At 44.6% G+C, this 21,016-nt stretch overlaps 1 protein-coding gene across 1 annotated transcript in view; it reads left to right on the top strand.

Annotated features, from left to right (window-relative positions):
• The window catches only part of vwa8 (von Willebrand factor A domain containing 8), a 66,492-nt gene that overhangs the window by 16,334 nt on the left and 29,142 nt on the right, over positions 1-21,016 (top strand). Inside the window, exons 15-29 of the mRNA XM_071926345.2 lie at positions 1,588-1,789; positions 2,325-2,402; positions 2,523-2,638; positions 2,818-2,918; positions 3,276-3,382; positions 5,349-5,420; positions 6,281-6,357; positions 8,974-9,049; positions 10,010-10,145; positions 10,715-10,834; positions 12,501-12,706; positions 17,353-17,504; positions 19,472-19,580; positions 19,878-20,016; positions 20,340-20,527. Coding sequence (XP_071782446.1) covers positions 1,588-1,789; positions 2,325-2,402; positions 2,523-2,638; positions 2,818-2,918; positions 3,276-3,382; positions 5,349-5,420; positions 6,281-6,357; positions 8,974-9,049; positions 10,010-10,145; positions 10,715-10,834; positions 12,501-12,706; positions 17,353-17,504; positions 19,472-19,580; positions 19,878-20,016; positions 20,340-20,527 — 1,879 coding nt within the window. The remainder of the gene's footprint in view (positions 1-1,587; positions 1,790-2,324; positions 2,403-2,522; positions 2,639-2,817; positions 2,919-3,275; positions 3,383-5,348; positions 5,421-6,280; positions 6,358-8,973; positions 9,050-10,009; positions 10,146-10,714; positions 10,835-12,500; positions 12,707-17,352; positions 17,505-19,471; positions 19,581-19,877; positions 20,017-20,339; positions 20,528-21,016) is intronic.

The following is a 21,016-nucleotide window of genomic DNA, read 5'->3' as shown; positions in this document are numbered from 1 at the left end:
AAAGACAACAATGACTACATTCAGCATTAGCACCATAACAGGAAGAAAGAGACAGAGAGAGGGAGGGAGGGAGAGAAATAGCATACAGGGGAAAGGCTATTCCAGGTAAACCAAAAGATGGCTAGAAAATGACATTCCAGTCCGTGATACTAAAATCTTTTCAAGGTACTGTGTCCCACCCTTACACAGGACAGAAAAGCCCTACCAGCGCTGTTGGCCTTCCTCTTTGTAGATGTAATTTACAGTTGGCACCACTCAGGGTGTCTGCGGGTCTGAAAAAACATAATATATAACACAATATGCAAAACATGTTTTTTTTTTATTGTATCTAAACACAGTTGGACTTTATGTTTCTGCACAATTTATTTCCTGGTGTCATTTTTCTTATATTGTCCATTGATAGTTTCAGAACTTTCATAGGCTGATTTTTCTCTTTTTCTCTTCATTTCTCTTTTTTTTTTTTTATTTGTCTTAAGTTCAATTACAGGTAGGCAGCATTAAAAAAGTCTTAAAATGTCCTAAATTTGATACCCTGTTTGGCTTCACATAGTTCCTCAGCAACTATAGCCAGTGACATGGATATATATCAGTGACCCTTGTTGTTCTTGACCTGAAATTACCCCTGTATTTTTTGCCAATACATGAACTTATATATGACAACGCATGAACTTAAATAGTGTGTGTGTGTGTGTGTGTGTAGGCGCGCACACGCGTTTGTGTGCGTACGTCTTGAAACCCCACCTAGGCTGGCAGGAAGGATGTTTGTGGCGGGGCGTCTGGGCTGAAATAAACCCACTTCCTCTTCCTCCGCTCCTGTGGCTCAGACAAAATGTGTGTGTTTGTTTGTGTATGTGTGTGTGTGTGCGTGTGTGTATCCAGTAGAATTTTATTGCGCATTACAGTACAGTTCTCAGCCATACTGCTCCCATTTTTATCTCCATATTCAGTCCAACATTTAAGGTTCCTAATATAGCAAACATAGACATGACTTAGCCAGAGATGGATGGGAGAGACTCACCAAGTTGCTAGGTAACAGAATGGGAGGGGAGTGTGTGTGTGTGTGTGTGTGTGTGTGTGTGTGTGTGTGTGTGTGTGTGTGTGTGTGTGTGTGTGTGTGCATGAGCACATGTGACTGTAAGTATGTGTGAAAGAGTGATTGTGTGTGTGACCGTGTGTGTGTGTGACCATATGTGTGTGTGCACATGGGTGTGTGTGGGTGCACATGTACTGATTTGTCCTCTCAGTGTGTGTGTGTGTGTGTGTGTGTGTGTATGGGTGTGGGTGTCTGGGTGCGGTGGTAGAAATGGACTTAGCTGTCCTCTTGAATCAAAGGATGACACAGCCAGCTGTCAAAAGTGGTGCTCTCTTCTCTGACGCAGATTGGGTGGGACATGTACACACACGCACACGCACAGACACACACACACACACACGCACACACACACACATTGAACATCTACTTGAACATGAATAGACAGATCTTCTCAACTGTGTGTGTCTGGGTCTGTACATGTCTTCCTCCGCTGACATGTGTGTGTCTGTGCATCCGTCATCCGGTGTGTGTGTGTGCGTGTGTGTGTGTTCCAGGTCTATCTTCCCCATCCACCCGTCGTTCAGGGTGCTGGCCCTGGCCGAGCCCCCCGTGGTGGGGGCCAGCACCAGCACCAGCACCAGCACCAGCAGCAGTGGAGGGCAGCAGTGGTTGGGCCCGGAGCTGCTCACCATGTTCCTTTATCACAGTGTCGCACCACTAGCCAGAGCAGAGGAGATCAGCCTCATACAGGGACTGGTGAGTCACACACACCTAAAGACAAAGTGAAGTGAAAAATCCTAATGTGCATCTATTTAACAATACATGCCAAAACCTTTATTTTCTTGTATTCTTATATCAAAATCTCATTACTTTTCCTTCCTGGCAAACGGTATATTTTAGTGGGTATTCCAGTAGGCATACACAAGAAATCCACCCAATAATATCATACATTTTTGAACAATCCCCTCCTCCTCCCCTGTCATCAAAGTGACAAGAGTGGCAACACGGAGGACAAAATATTTCTCCTCTCCCTGTCCTCCTCCGCTTCCTGCACTCCGAGGGTTTCCTCCGCTGCTGCTGCAGTAACGGGGTGATGGAGGTGTTGGAGGAGGCCAGTGCTTCTCTAAAATAGAATATAGGCCAGCATCCAGTCACTTTCCATGTTTACTGATCCCACCCCAACATTCTGTTTCAAATAGAAATACATCGCTTTACCACTTCTTTCTTTATCTGACCGACCATCCCTCTCTATCTCCATCTTCTTTCTCACTCCCTTTCTTTCTCTTTCTAGACTCCTAACGTTCCTAAAGAAGCAGTGGAGCAGCTACTGCACCTCACACACAGCCTCCGCAAGACAAACGACCCCACGGTAAGTGTGTGTGTGTGTGTGTGTGTTCTAACCAGTTTGCGTGTATGTGTGTGTGTGTGTATGTGTGTGAGAGAGAGGGAGAGATCTAACTAGTTTATGTGTGTGTGTGTGTGTCCCCAGGCACAGTCTTTGGCCTCATCTCTCTCCACCAGACAGCTGTTGAGGATCTGTCGCCGTCTCTCTCAGTACCCCGAGGAGAGCATCGCTCATGCTGTCAACAAGGCCTGTCTCTCCAGGTACACACACACACACACACACACACACACTAATACATACTCAGATGCACTATTTCAGTGTCTTATGTTTGTCTTGATTGTGAAGCACTTGGTAAACTTTGTTTTACAAAAGAGCTATACAAAAAAGTGATTATTTTTAATGTCATATTATTGTGTGTGTGTGTGTGTGTGTGTGTCAGGTTCCTGCCCAGCCTGGCCCGTGCCTCTCTCCAGAAGAACCTGGCCAACTGCTCCATACAGGACACAGCAGACCCTGCTGAACACACTCGTGACCACAGCTGTGAGTTCTAGCCATCTATTTAGATAAGAGTTACGTCATTGAAATTACTGTGGCAGTAACAAATACATTTCCAAGAAAAAGTAAAATGTGGTTCACAGGAGGCTGACAAGCCTAGAGGCTAGAGAAGCAGGCTAATGACTGGTAGGTAACCAGTTCAAATCCCCAGTCTGGCTGGGAAAATGTGGGTGGAAAAAGTGAATGAGGAACACACTTCCCTCCCTCAGTAACTACCCTCAAGTTGGCCTTGAGCAAGGCCACCTTAATCAAAGTTCACGACCCCTGGGTGTCACAAATTTTCTTGATTCAAGGCTAGTGTAAACACACACACCAATGACACCCCCTCCTGTATTTCCCCAGGTACAGTAAAGGATGGTATGTTGACTATCGGCAGTGTGTCTGCTCCCATCTACAGCGCCGATGAGAAAATGAAGATTCCAGATGTGCTCTTCTATGATAACCCACAGGTAAACACACGCTGACTCACAGCCAAACATACCGAGTGAAAAGCCCGGCCAGTACTCAGGCTTTTTCGTGCTGAGGCACAGTGAGACTCTTAGGCCAAACAGCATTTCAGTCTAAACCAAATTAATAATTGCATGAAAATGTCTCACGAAGCTTCGTGTGATTATACAAGACCCACATTGGATCAAAAAGACAGATTAGAATATGATCAAATTGAATTTAAATAGATTTTTTTTAAGAAACACCCTGAGCTTACTCAATGCCATTCCAGTGTACAACATCAGTTTACCTTACCACATGTGTATAAACAATGAGATAGACCACGCTGTATTCCTCCACACATATTGCTCTGCCTAACACACAGCGTAATTCATTTATTTAAGTTCAAATGAGGTCACACACTGGTGAAGGAACAACTTTGAGCTCCTTAGATCCTCTCTCCTCTCCTTCACTCTCACTCCTCCTCCCTCTTTGTTGTTATTATTAATATTACTCTTTCTCCCAGTTGTAGTGTGTGATATTATTTCATTATGAAGGATTTGACTTTTAGTTCTGGTGCTGGCTGACATTTCCTCAGGCTAAGCCCTTTGTTGTTCCTGCTAGGCCCCGCTCAGACACACAGGAGTCTCAGAGATGCTAATCTCAGTCTTGGCCTGGCCCTGTAATCTTCCCTAGTGGAGTGTAATTCACCTCTGATTGCTCTTATTGATGGACTTCATTGGATAAGAAGCTAATCCGACTGTAATTCTGTTCCAGGTTTCTGTGTGCAGTGGGCGATAAACTCCTTGATTCCTTGATTTGATTTAATTGATCCACAGGAGTTGCACTATCTTTGAAAACACAAAGTCCGCTACCGCACAGGTAGATGGGCATCAACTGAGTATGGCGAGGAATGGCACTTGTCGTACCTTAGCCGAAGTCCAAATATGCTCTTGTGTTTTTTATCATTTTAATGAGAGCAATGATCAAGCAGAATTGCAAAAAATTCTATTTGGAAGCAATATCTAAAATCACATCAGTGGTGCATTCAAGGCCTATATTATATTATACCACTAATATTCCCTCTATGCTGTGTGTGTCTGAGCAACGTAGTTTGAGCTACTATACTTCACATTGACCAAATAATCATGTATTTTCAGTCAACAGTCATTGCTCTCCTTGTCCACGTAAATTTAGTTGATATTAGCAGGTTTGGAAGTTTTCGTGGCAAATGATTTTAGATGCAGGGACTTTGCCATTCCTTGGGTTAGGGTTAGGGTTAGTTGTTTTTACCAGCCAATCAGTTGCAGGGTGAATGGAACATACTGAATTCTTTCAGAGTCCCTACCAGTCTTCATGCCACTGTCTGATTAGTATTTTGATCAGGTCAGTTTAAATGAAACATACTAGTTTGTATGCTGCTGTTTTATTTTCTTTGACTTTGTAGTCCATAATACACTCGCGTGTCTGACCCCTAACCTGTGGGCTGGCGTCCCCAGAGAGGAACCAGCCTCAGAAATTACACTCTGACATCCTCTGGCAATACTGATGAAGCTATGTGACCCAGATCTATCCATCTGCCTCTCATTCTTTCTCTCTTTCTCTCTGTCTTCGTTCAGCCCTTTTTTCATTTGCCTGCTTCTATTTGAGAATAAAATGAGAGAGAGATGAGAACAAGGAGGAGGAGAGACTTTTTGCCTGCCCCACTTCTGAATGACCTGTTTTCTGTCCCGTCTTCAGAGAGGGAGGGCAGAAAAGAACACGGGGAGGGGAGGAGAGGAGGAGGCAAAACCCCAAAATCTTCACACAAAACAAAACTGCTGAATTGTGTCTTCACAGAGGGGACAAGATTATTTTTTTTCATAATATATGTCAAAAGCAATAGGCTACAGTAGGAATATTCAATGTCCGTCTGAATGTCCAAACTAACTAATTCATCATTCGTTTGTCAGATGAATGAAGTCTGTTTGTGTTTAAATGTCTCTGCAGCATATGATGGTGATGGAGGACATGCTGAAAGACTTCCTGTTAGGAGAGCACCTCCTATTGGTGGGCAACCAGGTGAGTCAACTTCCAGATTTACTTAAAAATCTCCTTCTGTCTCCAAAAAAAACATCTTATTGTGACCAGTCAGTGGGTCTTGAGATCTGTAATTACCATACAAGACCAATGAAGGTGATTTCCATTTTGATCTCACGGGCTCACTTTGATGTCATGTGAGGGAAACGGACCTTAGGCTGATGCTTGCAGAGATAGGCCTATCTCCTTTATGCAGCAATGGATCTCAGTGAAGTAGGTCACAGTTGACAGCCCTGCTTGATGAGCGTGGAGGGGAGCGTTATGAAACAAGCTCCCTGTGCCCTCATATCACCCTCCACCCCCACCTCCTCCACGCAGCTCAATGTGGGCATAAGGAAGCATGGAGCTCATCCTAGGGGACATTCTGCGCCCCCTGTCTGGCCTTAATGGGTAGGGTTTAAGGGAGGAGAGACGGGGAGGAGGGAGAAAGCGCGGACATGGTGTACCCTTGCAGTCCAGAGGTGGAAATGTGTGTGTGTGTGTGTGTGCTCATCTGAGTGCGTGGCCGTGCGTGGGTGAAGCTTGGACATTAGGAGCTGTCAGAGCAGCTTACCAGACGGCTGACAGACAGGCCGAGAGACTCAGCAGCCATCTAAGACAGGCCGGCTCTGCAGGAAGCCAGTGGGAGTCCCAGAGAACAGCCCCTGTCAGAACACAGCACCGTCAAAACCATGGGGCACACTCAACTCTCCCTGTCAGCGCCGCCGCTCTGCAGATGGAACGGACACATCTCTCGCCCTCGTCTTTCCAGCCTTTGTCACTGAAATACAGTCGATGCATTGAGATTCATTTCCTTGAAATGTGCCGATTGTTAATTGTTTTGTATCTGTATCCTCCCATAGGGTGTGGGTAAGAATAAGATAGTGGACCGGTTCCTGCACCTTCTGAACCGGCCCAGGGAATACCTACAACTCCACAGGTGAGGGGAATCAAGGTGTTTTGTTACCATAGAACTGTCCACTCTGATACAATTTCAACCTGCACACAGTTTGACCCAAAAATGTTTCACAGCAGTGTAAAAATGCCCTTTAGACCATGTGAGATTAAAACATTGAAACCAATACAAATGAAACTGTAGCCATGAAACTGCCACTGTAGCTGCTGCTACAGTGGCAGTTGTTACACAGCGTAGTGTGCAGTGTCAGAATATACATGGCAATTGGAAACAGACCTAATATGATAGGGATAGGGCCCAGGGAGACCATTCATTGCCAATACCCAACAAGCACACACCTGTGATAACATTTATTTTCAATATTTATGTGCTAATTGAAAATCAGCACTCATGCCAGTACTAGAGCTATATTGCTTGGTGGAAGAATAACATTAATTATTATTGATTAAAAATAAAAGATTTAATGAACATTTGTCATTACAATTGTGTGTTACCATTTTATAAAAACAGTAACCCAGCGCTGCACTTTACAGTGATTTTAGAACAGCCAAATGATGCCTTTTACCTGTTCTTAAATCAGTGCACAGCCTCTTGTGGCTAACAGCTTAATTATCTATGAAGAACCCTTTCTCCGTTCTGTGCATCAACAAATGACAGTCTCAGACTCAGTCTTCTCTTTTCATACTGCGTCTTTTTTTCCTGTCAGATACTTGATAGGGTTCTTAATAGCAGATAGGTTTCCAAAACAGTGACCTGTATCTGCTGTCGTTGGTGGATTGTGTGCCTTGGAGGCTGATAGAGTCACATATAATTTTCTTTTTCATCCTCCTGAAAAGAAGAGACTGTGACCCACTCTCTATAATAGCGAGATGCCATTTTCTTGCAGAATGAAAAGGACTCATCTTGTGTTGTAGATGTGCATGCTATTGAGGTGTAGCAGTTTTTTGTTTGTGGGGGGGGTTAAAAAAACCCCAAATGAGACCTCATCCAACATGAGGAACAAAGCGACTCTATTTGAAGGAGGTTTGAGCAGCATTTTCTCTCACCACCCCACCAGGCTTAGCCTTTCTATCCAAGGCTGTCAAAAACTATTTCGGTCCCCAATAAACCAGGTCATCCTTCACCAGGACAAGGACTTTACAGATATGAAAGGAAAAATGCATGTGTTAAAAAAAACATGTGCTAACAAGGACTTCTATAAATACACACACATGATCACACCTTAGGAAAATTAGGTCAGGGTGGCTTGCCTGACCATGGCCATGCTGTTTAACATAGCTGGGATCAATCAACAGCAGTGATAGGCCTTGTATTGACCCTGGCAGTAATAAGGAGGCAATGTGCAACCATGCGTTAGGTGTCTCTGATTAGGGCTGTATGGAGGGAGACGGGCGACAAACAGACAGAATGCCAATAAAAAACCATCGCTTGTAAACACAGCACAGAGAAGATGAGGTCATACATCAATCTCAGATTCAATCTGGCACTCATTGTCCGAGGAGGAGCAGAGGTGACTATACGGGCCAGTGGTTTTATTTCAGTGGCATTCTGCGGTATACCGTAGCTAGCACTCTTGGTCAAACATCTGCACTCACATGTAGGCCTACTGATTCTGACTGTGTGCACGTGTGTGTATGTGTCTATATGTGTGTGTGTGTGTGCGTGTGTGTGCATAGTTTCTCAAAGTCTTGTGAAAGTCGAAGTGGAGCTGAGCATGGATGTGGCCTGGTTAGCTACTGTAACAGCAGCTAATATTAGAGCAGGGCAGAGGCAGGCAGATCTGTGCATGTGGCTTCAGGGAGCCTCTAACTGAAGGCCTACAGAGATGTGGCTCAGAAAGAGGAGAGAGATGCAGCCAGCCAGGAAGGAAACTAGGACAGCCCCTGGGTCACGCTGTGGGGTGCTGGAGAGAGGGGGGCGGGGTGGCTGGTGAGAGCGACGGTCAGAGAAAGAGGGGGAGATAATTTTGGAAAGCCACGGGGGATTGACATTATTGGGGAGAATCCTTCAATTCTACATTTCATTTGTTGGCCGACCCAACCCCCTTTTTCACCTGGCATGAACATGCATCCTGTGTGATCGGATTGTGTTCAAAAATCCAAATGTAAACGCACCGAAGACAGATTGAAGATCCGATCACCCAAACCGCCTCTGGAGATGGTCAGAGACCCATTTGGCCACATTAACAACAAAGTGTAAATGCAATGTGTATCCAGTCCACATGTAGCCACTATGTAATACTGAAGTAAACTTTTGTGTGCAGCTCCAATCCAGGAAGCATACTCAAACAGCCTGACCTCAAAAAATGGATTGTCAGGTTACTTGCGAATGGAGAAACAAGCAAGACGAGGTGCTAACTGTCAATTTCAAAGGATGTAAATGTTATGAGAGGAAGTGGTGTACACTGCAATCTTGTGAGGGGGAGAGAAATCCGACTTGGTGTTCCTGAAGGCCTCGTTAACAAGGTTTTCTGGTGGTGTGCAAAATCCCTTAAGCCAAGCTACATGTCAGAGAAAATCTTTTTATCATATTCAACCCGAGCAAATCAATGATTTTGACGTTTTTCATCATCCAGCTCCTGTGTGTGTGTGTGTGTGTGTGTGTGTGTGTGTGTGTGTAACCCTGTGTTCTCTCTCCCAGGGATACAACAGTCCAGACTCTGACCCTGCAGCCCTCGGTCCGAGATGGCATCATCGTGTACGAGGACTCACCACTGGTCAGTCAGCAACACACGCGCACACACACACACACACACACACACACACACACACACACACACATGCATGCACTTACACCTCCATTGAAGTAACTTTTACAGGATAGTTCTCCCTGGTTAATACCCTAATTAAACTTCTGTGAGAGGTGGAAGATGATGAGTAGTTTCCTAATTATATCTCTCATCATATATTTTATTATTTTGTTTTTGTATTGCTTCCTTTGTAAACTCTGCTTGTAGATTAGTCCTATATAAATAAATGTCATTCTTATTATTGAATAAGATTTGAGATAGAAATGGAGAAAAGAGAGAGAGAGAGAGAGAGAGAGAGCTCTCTGAGATGGCAGGGTGAGTCACTAATCACTAAATGAGTTTAACGATTAGTCTTTCTCTGGTTTTCTCTCTTGCTCTCTCTCTCTAACACACACACACACACACAAACAGAAATAAAAAGAGAATGTACCCCGAGTCATATAAAAACAGCTATATACAGGCCAGTTGTCTGGGGGATTTAGCTGAAGGTTTTAACGCTGGCCTGATTCTTCTTCTCTCTCTCTCTCTCTCTCTCTCTCTCTCTCTCTCTCTCTCTCTCTCTGAATGAAAGAGGAGGTGGAGGAGGAGAGATAAAAGACGGTGGCTATTCTCATTAGCCACCAGTCCTGGTCCTGTGGGTATTCATTATATTAACAGCTGGGCAGTGACATTTTGATCCCCAGAGACGAATGCTGCGTTTACACTGTGGCCTAATAAAAAGCCGCCACACCGGTCCGCATAGCAGGATGTCTGTCAACCGCAATGGTGAACTGTCTTCTCATTGATGATTTTGATAAACTCCCAGCTCAGTTACGATGTGAAGAAAGCAGGAATTTAGAGTGAAGAAATGATTAAGAACAGAAACAACAGCAACTAATACAAATAGACAGACTGATTTGTCATGTGTGTGTGTGTGTGTGTGTCCAGGTGAAGGCGGTGAAGATGGGCCACATATTGGTGATCGATGAGGCCGACAAAGCTCCTACCAACGTCACCTGCATTCTCAAAACCCTGGTGGAGAGCGGAGAGATGATTCTGGCTGACGGTCGCAGGATTGTTTCAGGTTCACACACTCTCACACACACAGAGGGTTTAACACAGTGACAGAGACATGTCCCAGATACAGCGTGAAGACAGAAGCAGGACCATTAAACGGACAAGTAGAAGATTGGATGTCCCCAAAGACAAACACATATAAAAAATCCGATGCAGGCCGCTGCAGGAGGCTTAGGATAAAAGCCTTTATGGACAGGTACCAGTAGATTTTGGACCACGTTGGACTGTAAACACATAGTTTTTCCACTTATTCCTACGTAATCAAACTAGTTGCAGACAGCTTCTCCATTCCTGAGAGGCTCTTCCTCCCCAGAGGAATGTAAACACACCCAGACAAACTTGGGTCTGCACCGATGGTATCGGGACAGTAGAGGTGTGTGTGCAAAACGAAAAATGAAAGAGAAGATAGAGACCAAAAAAGACAAAAGAATGGGGAAGAGTGGGAGTGCTTGTTGTGTGTGTGTGTGTGTGTGTGTGTGTGTGTGTGTGTGTGTGTGTGTGTGTGTGTGTGTGTCCATTGTTGGGCGTTTGTTCGTTTGTCCTGTCATACTAACTATGATCATGTCCATTCCTAAGATCTACGTAAGGCCAACGGAAGGCTGAACACCATAGTCATGCACCCAGACTTCAGGATGCTCGTCCTGGCTAACCGACCTGGCTTCCCCTTCCTGGGGAACGACTTTTTCGGAGCTCTAGGTACACACACACACACACGTACACACACACACACACACACGTGTACACACACACACACACACACACACACACACTTCCTGCTGCAGATGAGTACTGATCTTTTTATTAAATGACAAACTCTCGTCTTTGAGAAGCAAGTAGCTCAAAGATTAATTGGGAAAGGAAATTGGGATTGAGATGTTTGCTATCTGATGATCTGATCTAATTGTTTTCACTCCTACGGTATCTTGGAAAATAACTTTGCATTTGGATTTCCCGAAAACCTTGAATATTGTCTTTTATTCATTGGTTTACAAAGGACCAAAGATGGTCTTTGATCGAAGCCCTTGGGAAATAAAATCCAAGTTTGTTACGTTTGATTTTATCTTGATTTAGCCACTCTAGGTTGACAGAACACACTTTTTTCATCAACGCTGCACTTAAGCTTCATTCATTTTTGGGCTGCCCACCACAATCTTGTACTGTTACCCATTCACAGGGATTCAAACCTGTGACCTTCCGGGCCCTGCTCCTCTACCCTTAAGGTTACCACTATTAACCATAAGTAGATGCAAGGGTCCCCAAACTTTTCATGTCAAGGATCCCAAATAAATTCGCTTTAGACCCCAGACTCTCATTTGATGAAGATTTTTGTCTCTCTGTACTGTAGGCAGGGAGCTAACAGAGTGAAACAAGAGTGACACATCTTATTATAAAGGCCATTTTACATATTCTGTCATTGTACGAGCCTCTAATGAATTATATAGTAGTGAAATCCCTATCCCTCATTTTGCCAAGGACCCTCTACAAGGACCCCAGTTTGGAAACCACTGATCCAACAGTTAGGGAAACAAACTTATGACTGCAGTGTCACCAGTTCAACCTCCAACTAGGAAAATCTGTCCAGGGAAAATGAGTAAGACATGCTCTCTCCTCCCTCAACAACTACATTCAGGAAGCCCTTGAGCAAGGCAGTTAACCTCCAATCGATCCATCAGAGCTACTCAGTGGCCAACAGTAGAAGACTTTGGTTGTACTAAGCGGTGCCCAATTGTGAATGTGTAGCAGAGGGCTGCTGAAAAAGATCATAAAGGTACGTTCACACTATTCCACATTTTTCAAACTGCCAGCACCTTTTTTACACCAAAGGCGGTAGGAGAGGCTTTGTAAAGGTGCTGCGCCTGGCATTTTTTTAGGCAGAGCAGAGCGCTTTCTAAAGTTCAAGAGAACAGTTCAACTTTTTAGGGGAGTGCACATGACATGGACTGCTTCTGTACGCCAGCTAATCACAAAATAGAAGAGGCAGCTAAGTAGGCAGCTGACAGCTTAAAACAACAACAACCAGAGTGAAAATGGAGGAAGTAGCAGCAGAAAAGTTAGTCGTAGTTGTTACAGTGATAATGAAGAATCAGCATGGAGCGCATTGGCTGTGTTGTGGAGTTTCTGCTAAGTGTTTGAAAGTTGGACACAAGTACTGTTTGCTGATAACGGCATCTGGAAAACAAAGTGCACGTCAAGTGACCTGCTTTTTCAGATTATCTGCACATAATGTGGCTGAGGCAGCGATTTTCCTACAAACAAGCCGAATAGTGTGACCCACAATAAGAGCTCAGCAAATCTACAAAATAAAAATAAATAAAGCTACAAAAAAAAGTAGACGTATGACCGGTTGACGTCCTCCGAACAGGCGACATCTTCAGCTGCCATGCGGTGGACAACCCCAAGCCCCAGGCGGAGCTGGCCATGCTGAAGCAGTACGGCCCCGACGTCCCGGACGCCACCCTCCAGAAGCTGGTGGCCGCCTTCGGAGAGCTGAGGTCCATGGCCGACCAGGGCACCATCACCTACCCCTACTCCACCCGAGAGGTGGTCAACATCGTCAAACACCTCCAGGTGACGAGACGCACACAGGCGCACAAACATACACATACGTACCCATGCAACACACAAACACCTCTGTTCCTTGTTTTATTTTTTTTATTTCATCTCAGACTATTTTTTTTTTTAATCTATTATTCATAAAGACTTGACCTTAAAAACTTGCACTGCTAGATGGATGCTTGGTAGCAGCTTGGATAATGCATGAGGGTTCCCTCGCAACACTGCTGTCACAGAGAGGGAAGACCGTGTCCCGGCCTCACCCCAGACTGACTGGACCACACAAACGCACACACACACACACACACACACACACAAACACACACACAGGCCATCATCCATAAATCCCATAAATCTCAAACATATACATACACAGCCACGCAACAATGGACGTATACAAGCCAGTTGTCTGGAGGCTTTAGCTGAAGGTTTGCCCACTGGCCTGGTTCTCTTTCTCTCTTTATCTCTGTCCTCTTTCTCTTGTACTCTGTTTTTTCTAAGTCTTCTTTTCTGGCAGCCTGAATGAATTGAAAGGCGTGGGAGTAAAAGGGAGAGGCCAGGAGAAACGGTGAACACTGAAAGAGAGAGAGACAGCATGGGCAGGGGAGAAAGAATGAATTTGGGGAGGGGGAAGATAGAAATAGAAAGACAGAAAAAGCTGTCATAACAGATCATGTGTGATGCTGTCAACAAAGTTCTCGCTGTATCTCCTCTGTGTCAAAGTACCCCCACCCTCGCCGTCTGCCCTCCCTCCAATGTTTCACTGCTGCGCCCCCTTCCTTCTACACACCATCTCTTCATCCACCCATGTAAGCATCCATCCCTCCATCTCCCTCAGCATGCTGGATCTACAGCTCTGTATCGCGCACACATCCATCCAACAGAGTGAATGACTGTTAGAAAAAATCAGGTTTTACCTCCATGCCCTTGGACGATTGGCACAGTCGAAGCAACACATTTTGACTCTGATAAAGACACATAAGTCTAAATGTTAGTGAGTCAAAATGATCATCTGCAGTGACTGACTCGATGATGATCCTTGTACTCCGATGGCTTGCCTTGGGTTAAGCTTATTTGAAGGTATCCCAGAGAGAACACATTTGGTGAGCAATGTTTTTTTTTTGTTTAGTTAGTGTAGTTTCACAGTGATAAAACATAGATGTGAAGTGATAAAAAAAAAACACAAAAATGCAATGATAAGAAAAGTAGAAGAGAAAAAATGACATTTTATGCTGGTGACAAAGTAATCTAAGGACCTCAAAACATCTTGTCTGAAAATACATTGTTCCTCCTTTAGTCGATTAGTTGATTCTTTAGTCAATAAATCAAGAGGCCATTGTGCACATGTTTTCCAGTATATTTTTTTGCTCTGTTTGAAGGTGTTGCCATTCTAATCTAGTTGTTTGCGCAATGAGCAGCTTCTCCACTCATGTCATCCATCCCCAGCCATCTAGGAACAGTGTGGTCCAATAGGGCAGAGTACATACTGTCCACTGTCCATACACTGTGTTTACATAGACCCTGTTCACCCCCCTCCCCTCCTCTCCCCTCCCCTCCCCTCCTCTTCCCTCCCCTCCTCTTCCCTCCTCTCATCTATAGGCTGCTATTTATACTTGCCCTGCCATTAATCACCAGGGAAGGGAAGACAGGGGACATTCTGTGTGGACAGGGGTGTGTGTGTGTGTGTGTGTGTGCGCGTGTGTGCGTGTGTACACATGCACCAGTGTACATGTGTGTGTCTATATTGTGTACGCATTTAATGATCATTGTAGTTGCATGCTTTTATCTCCATGTGCTCCGAGGTCATTAGAAATGTAGAGCACATAGCATTTACCCCTGAGAGAGAGAGAGAAAGAGAGGGGGAGAGAGAGAGCGAGAGAGAGAGAAGACAGTGAAAGACCAAAAGAGCAGGGCTCAGAGAAGAGGGAAAGAGGGATTTGAGCCCGTACCGGATCAATAATTCAATGCGCAGGGACAAACCTGTATGTTAGATTTCCCCACTGGCCTCCCTGCTCTGTCATCAATCACCGCCTACTATCGACGGCTGCTAGAGCGGGACAGATACAGGCTCATTTAGTCGGAATCTAAATTGCTGCTTGGGAATAAGCAACGCTTTCTTTCTTTTTTTTTTTGAGGCCGTAGCCAATGTAGACCATAATTATCATTTCACGTTTGGACACAAGCGCAGTTTTGTGGTCACAGGGAACACAGATCAATACAGTCAATTCACCCAGTGCTCTTTACATTAGATCTGTGTTTTAGCTTAAAGCAGTTGGGATGTTGCCGTTATTGATTATGTAATAATATATATGCCTAATAGTGTAATGTATAGGCCTTAAAGTGCCCAAGTGATCAGGGCTGTTAAGTAATGATAAGGCCTGTGGCTTTTAAATACACATACAATACACATGTTCAAATACAATCTCTACCAGGGTGATTAGCTACATTAAGGCTATAATGCTGTTGGAGTGATATGACCTGAAACTGTTGTCAACCACTTAAAACGTCATATAGCATATCTTATCTCTGTATCTGTATGTAGAGCATTATCTAGAGCAGTGTGTCCCAGTGTACTGTGGGAGAAAGTATTTTTCACTGGTCTTCCTCAACTGTGTGTGTTGGAAGCAAAGGATTGATTGATTGATCTATATCTGTATCAGTGAGAGTCCCTTTTTATGTCTTTAGCTAGGTTTCCATCCAAGTTTTTTATTTTTTTTCAGATTATGATGTATCAAATTCGAATTTGAGGTGGAAAATGTTTTTGTTGATAAAGACAATTTAAATGATGTGATAAGTAGTAATGGTAATACATTTGTTGAATAAATAAAGATGTAGGCTTAGCATGATCGGCTTGATGATTGGTTTAGTGTTATCGCACAACAGTTGAAAAGCAGTTTTGGATATTCTGAAATGACTGTGAAATAACTGTCCATTGCAAACTCCCAGAAATATCATACCCACTGTCTCTCCCATGTGTAAAGTGTCCATCATGGTTGTATGGCTTGTATGGCTATTAGTTGCATTAGTGCATTTGAATATTGCTGAGTGCATTTCTATGTTTCAGTCAGAAACACTTACATCAAAGGAGATTGGACCATTTATAGCAACAAAAGGTTATACAGTTGTATTTGGCAGAAAAGACTTTGCTCTTTAGGATGCTGCCCAAATGAATCCAAGCAGCATGCGAGAGATTCTGCGGGGAGCACAATAAAAAACCCAGACACATATGCCTGAGATATGGAATATACATAATGCACAAGGCAAGAGATGCCATCGCAAGTATGGTTAATAAGAACCCAGAACAGAGGGAGGCTGGGGTGGTGGAGGGAGAAAGCAGCACCACCAGTAACAGCAGTGTGTCGCCAAAGGCCGCCTCTTTGACTTGTTTGAATGTGATTGGTGATACTGATCAGCTGATGGCGTGCACGACTTCAGTGTTCTCCCTGAATTAACGTGATGCTCCATTTTCGTCTCCAGATGGCATGAAATATGGCCAACATTAGCTGACACTAAAGAACAATAGCATCTTGCCCAATACTAATCGATTCATGAACGTCTCTTTCTCTTTTTCTTGTGGGTGTGTTGTTTTGACATTCAGGAAGCCTTTTTGTTCGCTTCAACCCAACTGTTGGAAACACATCTAATTTGATTTTATTTTCATTTTCTTCAAACTTCAGTAGTTTGCGTAAAATTTGCTTGCCGGTTGGATGGAAATTGCCTCTACTTCTGCATCTCTCTCGCAGTCTTTCTCTCTGCTTCTCTGTTCTCCCTCTCACCTACTCACCAGCCTTCTATCTCAGCATCACCATAGTTACAATGCAGCATCTTCATCTTCATAGCCCATATCCCCCCCCCTCACACACAGATAAAGACAAAGAGCCTTAGAGAATGACAGCAGGCTGACCTTTGCACCCAGTGCTGTGGTCAGGGTCTAGGAATGAGTTACCTTCCAGATTGCATGTGTTATTCCAGACTAACTGTCCCTGTATTGACCCCATGTTGTGGAACTGTAAATCTTATTCACTTTCTCTCCTTCTCTGACCCCTTTCACTCCCTGTTCCTTCACTCTCTCTCCTCCCTCTCCTCCCTCACTTTTTCTTTCTTACGCCCTCCCCTACCCGTTCTCCTATCCCTTTTTCCTTCGCTCCTTCACCCCTTCATCCTTCCCTCTGACACTCTCCTCCCTTCCCCTTCCAATTCCTCCTTTACTCTTCTTGCTCCCTCCCTCTCTTCCTCCCTGTCTTTCCTCACTCCTCCATCCTCTTTCCCCTCCCTCTTCCCTGGTTCGCTTCTTTCTTTCCTCCTCCCTCCCTCTCCTCCCTTTCTCTCCCTCCTTCCATCTTTCCCTCCCAACCTCTCCTCCTTCTCTCTTCCATCCCTCCCTCCCTACCCTCCCTCCCTCCCTCCCTCACTTCCTCCCCTCCCTCACTCCCTCCTTCTTTCCTCTTGCTTCCTCCATCCGTCTTGCTCCTCTCTCCATCCTCTCTTCTCTTCCCTTTCTCCCATCTCTCTCCTTCCTCTCTCCCTCCTTACCTCCATCGCTCCCTCCCTTGTTCCATCCCTCTCTCTCTTCACTCCCCCTTCCCTCCCTAACTGCCCGTCTTCTCCCCTCCCTCCCTCCTCCCTCCCTCCCTCTCCTCCTCCGCCTCTCTTCCCAACAGAAATTCCCTGACGAGGGTTTGGCCAACGTGGTGCGAAACGTCTTTGACTTCGACTCGTACAACAAGGACATGCGGGAGGTCCTGATCGAAGCGCTGCACAAGCACGGGATTCCCATCGGAGCCAAGCCCAGCTCCGTCAACCTGGCCAAGGAGTAAGGCATCAGGACGCCAGAGGCTGGGATGACACGCACACACACACACACACACACACACTAGAACAACACACTACGGGCCCACACAGGCACTTACAGTACCTGACTTACACACACACATACACCACTCACTACACTCCCGTCCCATGTCAGAATCTCTGATAGTGACAGAGACCAGTCAGTATGGTTTAGGGTTAGAGTGACGGATCGTAGATGACATGGGCATTACTGGCTCAGCTGCCTGGCTGTGCGATGTACCTCACTAGAGAGAAGATGCTACAGAGCCTCCCCAGCAGGTCACCACTACTAGACAAGGGTCAAATCACTACTGAAATGGAGTTCCCAGGATACTTTTGATTGATTTTGTCTCAGATACAGGAGCCACCAAGATTGCCCAGGATGTGCAAATCCTGCGTGTTTTGAACTGCAGTCAGGCAGAACCAATCACTCAAAATAATCGAAAGGATTTCAGTCAATGATTGGCCAAACCTTTCAATGATGTAAGGTTTAGTCGTCGCTCCCCGTAGTGCTAGTTGTTGAATGCGATGAGGTGTACTAGGACGCCATCAAGAGCCTGGTCTATTATTCAAATATACCTTGCTCTATTGACCATTTGTAATGCCTTTAGAGGATAAATACTCACAGTAACTTGACATGTCTCACCTGCCAGACTTCAATCAGTGATTATAGCATATTTGTAACATTAAACTTGGATTAACTTGGATGAAATCCTTGAAATTGGATAATGTTGTTTTAGCCCTTGGGCTGAATTCCCTGGATTCAACTTTGAGGCTTCCATGAAGTTTCCTCACTGCTTGCTGAAGAAGTGTTAACTTAATGTCTGTCTAGATCATTCAGATTACATTACCTCACCTTCTTTTTCCACAAGGGAAAGGTAAGGTCTAATATACATAATTTCATTATGTGTAGCTTTGTCTCTTAAATAAAGGAAAATATTTGTTTCTTCTGTCTCCTGTGGTTTTATTCTGACTTGTCACATTCATAAATTCAGTTTCCTATATCCCTCAAGTGGAATGATCTTGAGAACAAAGCAGGGAAGAAACAAGTATTTTCCTTGAACGGTTATGTATCTAATTCTGTATATTATGTGTTCCATATTATAGTTCTGTGTCAGTGAATTTTTACATTGGCTGTATCCCTGGGATCCATAATTTAGTGATTTGATACCCATCTTGAACAGTTTAGATATGGACTAGTTGTTTTACCCACAACATCTTGTATGCATAAAAGCAAATACTTGCACTCTTGATTTCCAAATTTGGACATGGAAAAAACTAGAAACAGTTTGTCTCATGTGTTGAGCTTTTCCATTCATAGAAATATTTATGGTCAGAGGACTGTCCAACCTCCAACCCTTCTTCCCGCCTGAGAGTTTCTGTGTATTGTGGTTGTGTCGCATCTCTCACCCCACCTGCAACCAATAAGGCTGTGGCCAGAACCCAGCTATGATTCATGGGAAGAGTGTCCAGTAAACATCTGGCCAGACACAACAAGCCGAGTAGGGAGTCACACACATACATGCATACACACACACACACTCTTATCCCACATATATGGGCCCTACCCACTCTAGAGACAGTGGGTTCAATTTTAATCCTTTGTTTGCAAGTAATCCCACACAGAGCTGAACACAGCTTCCATCTGAGACCATTTTGTGGTGGTTGTTACTGAGCCCTTTCTAGGCAGAATTCATTTGAATTCAATTGGGGATGCAAAATGGTGTTAGTGAAAGCAACCCATTAATTCCCAAAATGGAAACAACAGGATTTGTGCCAAGTTGCTCTGTCAAGAACACTATTTGCACACAAAAATACATGCCTTTCCTTCTCATCGCTCCTCAACTTACCTCATACCTCATACGTTTAAGACTCTCATTCAAGTAATAGTGGCTCCTTTATTCAGGACGCACCAGTTAATGTCGTCACCATGTGACCTTTAACCTCTAGGTTGCCCCTGCCAGAGGTCAGAATGTCGGGGTACTGGACCACCAACCAGGGGGGCAACGCTCGCCGCAAACTGCTCTGTCCCACTGAGACACACCCTATAGACATCAAGGTAATCACATACCCTCCCTCATATCCCTCCCATGTGGTGGAAAGGCTCTGAAACAGCACTTCAAACCAGTTTTAGGTGTCGGCAGGTACAGGTGGCCTCTTCTGCTGTTTCAGTAGTTGGGGAAACACTGTTTTACGTAAGCAAACAGCCTTTTTTTTCTGAGTCAAACTGAATTAGACTCAGTGACTAAAGGTACCACACAGAGGCTCAACCATAGACATCAAAGACCAGCGTGGTGTGCATACTTTTCGTGTGTGTGTGTGTGTGTGAGAGTAACAGTGTGTCCTGCGTTCCCAGGGCCCGGTGTTCCTGCGTGTTCAGGGCTATCCTTGCAACAGACAGGAAAGCAGGGCTTTGAGCTTCAGCGAAGAGAAAGCCCACTGGCAGATTCCCATGAACGAAGTCAACATCATCTGTGACGTCACCACCAAAGACGGTACAAACACACCAAATACACACACACACACTACCGACACTGTCATGCAATAGCTTGATGTGGGTCTCAGGTTTTGTAGAGTCCTTTGGGGGGATATTAAAGGATTGAATGGATGAGTTAAGAAAGGAAGAAAGGGACATTGGAGGAATACTAATGATATTTAAAGACATTTTACTCAAATTGCAGTCTATCACAGTTCATACATAACCATCATAGTCAGGATTTATACAGTGATACCTTAGCAGATTCACCTACTCTAATCGGATACAGACAGACATTCCTCTCATTGACAATCCAACATTACCAATATGCTTGTCTTGCAGATGTGCTGTACGTGGCGACGTGCAACCCGGTGTCCCTGTACGCCATGAAGGAGCGCGGGGAGACCATCCACTGCATGGAGCTGTACGATGTCTTCCCCCGGACCATCAGCGGCGTCTGGCAGCCCTTCGTCACCATCGCCGCCCTGGGAAGCCCCCTGGATGGACAGGTGGTGCTGCACGAGGAGCAGGTGGGCATAGACACACACACACACAGATGCAATACACAGATACAGCCTTGTACTACACTATGAACACACTAATTCGATTCGTTTAGATTAGATGAAACTTTAATGATCCCCATGGGGAAATTGGCTTGTCACAGCAGCAGAGAATAAGATACAGATAAGATTAAGGCAATAGAGAGTACTGAAGATAAAGCAAGTAATCACACCTACCGAACGTACTAACAGAAAATAATACAGCAAATAAATAAAGGGTTGCAGCTCGATTGTTGAGGTGGGTGTGCTAGTCTGCATCACCACCTTTTCACATGGGAAAACAAATATACAGAATATACAGATGTGTAGATAAACAGTGTAGCTATTCACATAAAAGTGAATGTGACCATGAAATATGAATGATGTGGATAAAAAGTGTAGAATTAGTACGTACGCACACCACATAGATGCAGCGTTGTACTATTACATAAACATGCTGATATGGAAATAAGTGCAGTC

This window comes from Centroberyx gerrardi, chromosome 10 (genome assembly GCF_048128805.1).
Source record: "Centroberyx gerrardi isolate f3 chromosome 10, fCenGer3.hap1.cur.20231027, whole genome shotgun sequence".
In the NCBI taxonomy this organism is placed as follows: Eukaryota; Metazoa; Chordata; class Actinopteri; order Beryciformes; family Berycidae; genus Centroberyx; species Centroberyx gerrardi.
This window is presented reverse-complemented; position numbering and strand designations above follow the sequence as displayed.